Consider the following 7,459-nt stretch of genomic DNA (forward strand, 5'->3'; position numbering starts at 1 on the left):
AGTAACTATATTTGACCATGGTTGGAAATCATAGAAGTGGGAAACAAAGACAGGAAAAAAGTCTTAGGGAGAAGAACATTTTTAACAAATGAAAATTTTAATTCTTCTTCTTTTCAAGAAACTTCAATTGTCACTTATTCTGTAATATGTGGAGGCCAGTCTTTAAATATCCCTGATTTAGGAACTAGTTTTCCTAATGAAAAATAAATAGCCTTGGTCAATCTTCAATGGAAGCTAACACAATGATCTCTCCTCAGTGTGATTTACTGGAATGAAAGGACTTTGAGGCTATGATTGTATGATTGAACCTTGAGGTGAGAGGGATATCATTAGACTAGATAGATAGATAGATAGATAGATAGATAGATAGATAGATAGATAGATAGATAGATAGATAGATAGAAACTAGACCTAGTATGGCTTGAAATCAATGAGTGATTTCCCTCTAAAATCTGTAAGGAGCTTCATTGAGAGATAAAATTTAAGAGGATGGGGTAGAGTTCAGGATTGAGAAAGATGTTAGGGAGACCAAAGCCATAGAGGTTTCCTCATAGAGCAACTTTCAAAGAATCTTTTCCACAAAATACTCATGAGGAGTTTCCCTTAACCAAATCCTCATAACAAAGGAAATAACTGACATTTTTATAACAGTTAGGGATAGTGGAAAGTATTGCACTGTGTAACTTTTAAGCATGTCATACATATACGAAAGAATCATGTACATAAATTGAGTGATAGCAAGTCACAGCACACACTGCTTCTTAACACTGTATTCTAGAGAGATCAACATGAGTTAGTACATGATTTAAGCTAAGGGATCATTCCTAAAGGTCCAATCCCATGGTATAATAGGTTTTTTTGTTTGTTTGTTTTGTTTTTTATCTTTGTTCGTGCAGCTTAGTGGAAGTTGTATACAGTGTATAAATAAATTTACATTCTAAATGAAAGGAAAATTATACAGATTTAAGGTTTAAAAATATGAAGTTAAAAGAGTAAGTTTCAAAATTGACAAACTCAGGGCTAAACACTGTGAAAAGCAAGTCCAGACAGCCCCACCCTGCCGCTAGGACTAACAGACCATAAAGATAAAGAAAAGGAATGCAGGAACCAGCTCGGGTTATCCAAACCATCTAGCAGAAAGGCACCTCCCCCAGCTTACTCAGAGTCACACCTTAATCAGATGTCCTTCAAACCCTGATAAGCCCCTGGCTTCTAAAATCCTGTACCCTCCAGTCAATAGGTACTCTCCTGCTGTGCTGTAATCTCACTGCTATGTTTAAATGAGCCAATCACCTATAGCTGTGCCAGAAATTAGCCAATTGTGTGTAACCGCGCCAAACCCCCTAGCCTTCCCTATATAAACCCCTAACTTTTGAGCTTCGGGGTCGACACCTCTGTCTCCTGCGCAGGATACGTGTCGACCCGGAGATCCCCGTAATAGATCTCCATAATAAACCTCACCTTTACTTATTACATCCAAAATGGTCTCTCTGTGTCTGGGGTCCACTATTTCCCGCGACTCTAGAAAGGGTCTCTCTTCGGAGATTTTTCATTTGGGGGCTCGTCCGGGATTGGTGTTTCCTGTGGCGCACCATCCTGAGACTCAAGCTAGGATCTTTCACCAAACACCTGGGAACATTGACTGCTCACAAGTGAGCTGACTGGATTGATCACGTCTTTAAATGTTTTCTCCCCAGTTTTTGTAATAAGTCCTATGAAAAGCACCTCAGCTAGCATCCAGTGGTAGCTCATGTTCAGAACACGCCCTTGCTAAACAGGAACTCTGCTTGATTCCTGTCTTTTCACTATAAAATTATAGAATACTTTCAAAAAATCTTTTCCTCCAAGCTGTTGATGAAAGTCATTTTTCAAATTCATGAAACAAAAGCCTTGAAGTGAAAACCCCAGAGGGAATTTATGGATACTGATTTTCCAGAATCTTCCCGTAGTTCCCCAGATGCTGCTAACCTGAGGTGAGAAACTATCACATCACCAAACTCCCACTACCTGTACTGGTGCTAAGATATGGTATTAAGTTAAAGATACAAATCATTCGACACTTGGTTCAGTGATCTCCTACAATACAGGAATATTAAATGACACCATTTAGGGAACCTAATATGATCTAATCTTATAGAAGCTTGTTATATGGCCTTTTATCCCTGTTACAATATTTTTAGAATATTTTCATTTTAGAGTAAAGACTGACTTGTCACTGTAATCCAGATAACAAATTTCATAGAGCAATATAGAGATAGTTAGTCTAAGTTGGTAATAATAAACTTTTAAATTTCTCTAATAGGAGAGATAGAAAAATGATAGGACGTTCACCTGGGATTCCTGAGACCACTTCAACTGCAAGTGATCTTTAGCGATGCTAGAATATGTAGGAAATTTTAAATTGACTGAAAGAGACTCCAACAAGCAGGTTCTTTTACGTCATTGGCTGTATATGTGATACACTGTGGTGATGTAACTATTTCTTTGCCCCATGTTTCTGTAAGTAACCTCTCAAGAATATTTGTAAGCTGGAAAAACTCACTGGTTTATTATAATTTAAGTTCTGAGCACACTCCTCAACTTTTAACCTTGTTCATAAAAATAATTCAAAATGGATTCCAAAGGACACTGAAGGATAATTCTACCCATATTTAAGAGAAAGCTCAACAGGGCTGAAAAGCTCTCAGGGAGAACTTTCCCTCGGGATGGAGACCCTCTAACTCTAAAGACCAGACCGAGACACCACAGGATGCAATCAGCAAGAGGATTTGGTTTATTGTCGGGATACACAGGCACAGGCACCTGTGGGCGCTTCAGTCACTCGGGGGACTGGCGCGCCCCACGGAACCAAGGATGGGCTTTTATAGGATTTTGGGGAGCAGAAGCAAGCATACAGAAGCAGATGCATGGTTACAGGGATATAATTGGTGGATTCTAATATGGCAAGGGTTTAGCCCGGGGGCAAGTTTCCTAGCTACCTTCCTGAAACATAACGGCTGACTCGGCCCCCCCAAGAGTTTAGCCCGGGGGCAAGTTTCTTAGCTACCTTCTTGGAACATAACGGCTGACTCGGCCCCCCACCAGGGTGTGGGACCTCTCCCGGGGCTTTTTTTCATTGTCAGGTGCTCAACCGAAGTCGTCCTGTTGCCAGGCCTTCAACCAAACATATCTTGTTTGGCAGCCGCTGTGTACTCAGTGTTCTAACCTTTCCCTGAACCAGTCATCTTAAGTACAGCCTTGTAAAATGGCGTTACTGCTGCTAAGCTGGGGTCTTTCATTCCCCCATTTTTTTGTTTACTTTGAGTGAAATCTTTCACTCGACTTGGTCAAGAAATTTGTCTGGTGGGGGCTTATTCCCTCACTGACTCTAGGCCACAAAAGGGCTAGGAGGAGCCACGTAGGAGTTTTAACTTTAAGGGGTTTGGAGTGCGCTGAACTCTCCATGTCTGGGGTGTAGTGTTGTGATTAGTCAATTCCTCAGACCGGACTGCCTTGACGTGTGGTGCGTGGATCTAAGCCGAGACTCCGTCTACCTTTAGGGCGGTCGGGGTAGTCAGGAGGACGGTGTAGGGTCCTTTCCACCGTGGCTCGAGATTCTTGGTCTGGTGTCTGCACACCCACACGGTGTCTCCAATCTGGAACGGGTGTGGCACCACCAGATGCTCAAGCTTGTCCTGGTAAGCAGCGGCCAAAGGTCTCCAGACATCTCTCTGCACAATCTGTAGGGCCTGTAAATGGGCCCTCAGAGAAGGGCTGTCAGCAAAATCAGCAATGTTTGAATCAAAGAAATGGACAAATGGGGGTGGTGCTCCATACATTATTTCAAAAGGAGTTAGACCATGGGGGCCCGGGGTATTCCGGGCCCGATATAGAACTAGGGGAAGGAGGGCCACCCAATCCTTTGAGCCAGTTGCAAGCGTAAGTTTGGATAAAGTCTCTTTAATTGTTCTATTCATGTATTCTACCTGACCTGAACTCTGGGGTCTATAGGCACAATGTAATTTTCAATCAATCCCCAGCAATTTGGCCACCAACTGACTTACTTGGGAGACGAAAGCGGGCCCGTTGTCCGACCCCAACGCTTGAGACATGTCATACCTGGGAAAGATTTCCTCGAGGAGCTTCTTGGTGACCATTTTTGTAGTCTCGTGCTTTGTGGGGAAGGCTTCGACCCATCCTGAGAAGGTGTCTATAAACACTAGGAGATACTTGTATCCATATATACCTGGTTTAATTTCAGTAAAATCAATTTTCCAATGGATGTCGGGACGGTGTCCCCTAGGACGAACTCCTTGTCTAATCATGGTCTTTCCCGGGTTAACCTGAGCGCACGCTTTGTAACTCTCAGTTACCTTTTGTATCGCTTTGTCCCGATTCAAAAAAAACACAGATTTATCTCTTCCCGATCTAGTAAGGTTTTTATCTTTTTAAACCCCAATTGGGTTAATTTATGTAAAAAGGAGATCAATTCAAAAGTCATTTTTATTGGCATAACTGTCTTTCCTTTGTAGACCCACTGTTTTAGTTGAGGGTGGTAGATGGCCCCCATTTTTTTAGGAGCTCTATGTCCTCATGGGCATAAACCCAACTGGTTTGTCCCACTGGTGGGGGCGTGGGTTGGTCTGGGCTATTTAAGGGCAAGATTTGTTTGTTCATGGCCGCTTCTCACGCCGTGGCATCGGCCAGCCGGTTTCTTCGTGCCTCTGGGTTGTGTCCTTTCTGGTGTCCTGGACAATGTATAATACTCAGTCTTTTGGGCAAGAATAGGGCTTTTAAGAGGGCCAGAATTTTAGCCTTATTTTTAATATCTTTACCCTCAGATGTGAGCAGCCCCCGCCTCCGGTAGATCTCCCCGTGGATGTGTGCCGTGGCAAAGGCATAACGGCTGTCTGTATATATATTTAGCCTCTTACCTTTTGTCATCTTGAACGCCTGAGTCAAGGCGATGAGTTCAGCCCGTTGTGCGGAGGTACCAGCAGGCAGGGCTTTCGCCCAAATCACTTTGTCCTCCGTAGTGACCGCAGCTCTAGCCTTTTGCTCTCCCTCTGCCAAGAAGCTGTTGTCATCCGTGTACCATGTGTGGTCAGCATTCTGAAGAGGCTGGTCCAATAGGTCCGGCCTGGTTCCATGTACTTCTGCGAGGATTTGTAGGCAGTCATGCTGTTCTGCCTCCTCTGGTAGGGGAAGCAAGGTGGCAGGATTGAGGGCGACTACGGGTCCAAACTGAACCTGTTCTGCATCCAGTAACAAGGCTTGGTAGTGGGTCATGTGGGAATTAGAGAGCCAGCGGTCTGGGGGCTGCTTTACCAAGGCCTCCACTGTGTGGGGTGTTAGGATGGTGAGTGGCTGTCCCAAAGTCAATTTTCCAGTGTCCTTGATCAGGACAGCAATAGCAGCCACCATCTTTAGGCACGGTGGCCAGCCGGAGTCCACAGGGTCCAATTTCTTAGACAGGTAGGCCACAGGGCGTTTTCAGAGTCCCAACCTTTGTGTTAGGACCCCTTTAGCATATCCCTGTTTCTCATCGATGAACAGTTACTGAGCAAATTGTAAGGGTTTGGAACAGTCGGATGAATATCTTCTATCCTCTTGTTGACCTTTCTCAAGTCTTGTACTGGCCTATAATCTCCAGTGTCGGGTTTCTTAACAGGCAGAAGAGGCGTATTTCAAGGTGACCGGCAGGGGATTAGGATGTCTTGATCTAGAAGCCTCGTAATGTGAGGCCTTATACCTTGATAAGCTTCATATGACAGGGGGTATTGTTTTATGGAGACTGGAGTTGTAATTAAGGGGGGCTGTTGGAGCGCCAACCCCATCCCACCAGTCTCTGCCCAAGCCAGTGTCCTGTCCCGGTTTATAGGGTTAGAACTTGAAGGGGAGTTCCGTGGGGGCCAGTTATTTGGGCCCCTCCTTCCTCAAAATGAATTTGTGCTTTTAGTTTGGTGAGCAGATCACGGCCCAGCAGAGGGTACGGGCAGTCCAGAACATGTAAGAAGGAATGGGTCACCTTACCGGTAGCCAGCTGAACCTGGCGGTCTGTAGTCCATCGGTATTGTTTCTCACCAGTAGCTCTTTGTACCCAGGCCGTCCGGTCGCTGAGTTGTCCTGAAGCTTGGGTGAGGACTGAATGTTGGGCTCCTGTGTCTACCAGGAAAGTAACCGGCTGCCCCCCAACTTTAAGCGTTACCCTGGGCTCGGGGGGGGTCCTGGCCATGACCTCCCTAATCTTTATCTAGAGCCAAGAGGGAGGTTCGTGGTCGAGGCTTTCGGGGTCCGCCAGGCTTCTTGGGGCACTCTTTGGCCCAGTGCCCTTTCTCTTTGTAATAGGCACATTGATCTTTATCCAGCTTCAGCCCCTTTCGAGCTCCCCCCTATCTCCCTTCCTTTCTTGGCCCTGAACTACGTTGGCCAAGATTCGACTCAATTCTCTCTCTTATTAAAAATCTTTTCAGCTTCTTTAAGTAAATCCTGTAATGTATAGCCCTGCAAATTTTTTAACCTCTGTAACTTAGTCCTGATATCTGGAGCAGCCTGCCAGATGAAGGACATAGAGACACTCGTCATTTGTCCTGGGTCATCTGGATCATAGGGAGTGTACATACGGTAGGCCTCCTTAAGTCTCTCTAGAAAGGCGGAGGGAGTTTCCCCTGCTTCCTGTAATATCTGTTTTACCTGAGCCAAATTAGTAGGGCGTCGTATAGCCCCTCGGAGACCCGCTAGAAGCAACTGGCGATAAAGGCGTAGGTGTCCCTTACCTTCAGCTGTATTAAAATCCCAGTTTGGTCTTCAGGCAGCTGGGTGGGACGCCCATCATCTCCCAGAACATGCTTTCTGGCCTCTAGGAACACTCTTTGTTTTTTTGTTTTTTTTTTTTTTTTTTTTGAGGTTAAGAGGGACTGTAAGAGCTGTTGGCAGTCATCTCAAGTAGGCTGGTGGGTAAGTAAAACAGATTCTATTAGGTCGGTGAGTGCCACCGGATCTTTGGAGAAAGAAGGGTTGTGTTGTTTCTAATTGTAAATGTCAGCTGTTGAAAACGGCCAGTATTGGGTCTGGCCACCGGTTCCCTGTCTAAGTGGGAAAGCCTGGGAGGTTGAATCTGGCATCACCTCGCGCTTATTGCGCAATCTCCCTGCGACAGGGGAGAAACCCTTATCAGACTGTGGCCCGGCAACTGATCTGGCCGGCGGCTCTGCCTCCTCCGTTTCAGCCGGGCCTGTCAGAGAGAAGATCTATGAGAGGGGAGTTTGGGTCTGCCGGGAGGACAGGTTTCTTAGAAGGCTCTGATTTCACAAAGGTAGAGAGAGGAAGACGTGGCCGGCGGACCGGGCGGGGCCGAGGGGACAAGCTGGGGGTTGAGGGGAGGCCAATTCGGGTCCACGAAGGGTTCCGCCCAAGGGGGGGGGTTTAAGGCGAGACTCTCTCAAGAGATAATATAAGAAACCTGGTCAGGATGTCCGTG

General features: G+C 45.7%; 1 protein-coding gene across 1 annotated transcript; it reads right to left on the reverse strand.

The window, feature by feature from the left end:
• Positions 1-4,429: 4,429 nt before the first annotated feature.
• On the reverse strand, positions 4,430-5,512 carry LOC148001518 (uncharacterized). The gene is made up of 2 exons (XM_087581853.1): positions 4,914-5,512; positions 4,430-4,727 (listed from the first exon to the last, which is right to left on the reverse strand). The coding sequence occupies exons 1-2, from the start codon at positions 5,401-5,403 to the stop codon at positions 4,666-4,668; spliced, it is 552 nt and encodes a 183-aa protein (XP_087437979.1). The 5' UTR covers positions 5,404-5,512; the 3' UTR covers positions 4,430-4,665.
• Between the last annotated feature and the right edge of the window lie 1,947 nt (positions 5,513-7,459).

This window comes from Rattus norvegicus, chromosome 13 (assembly GCF_021556685.1).
Source record: "Rattus norvegicus strain SHRSP/BbbUtx chromosome 13, alternate assembly SHRSP_T2T, whole genome shotgun sequence".
In the NCBI taxonomy this organism is placed as follows: Eukaryota; Metazoa; Chordata; class Mammalia; order Rodentia; family Muridae; genus Rattus; species Rattus norvegicus.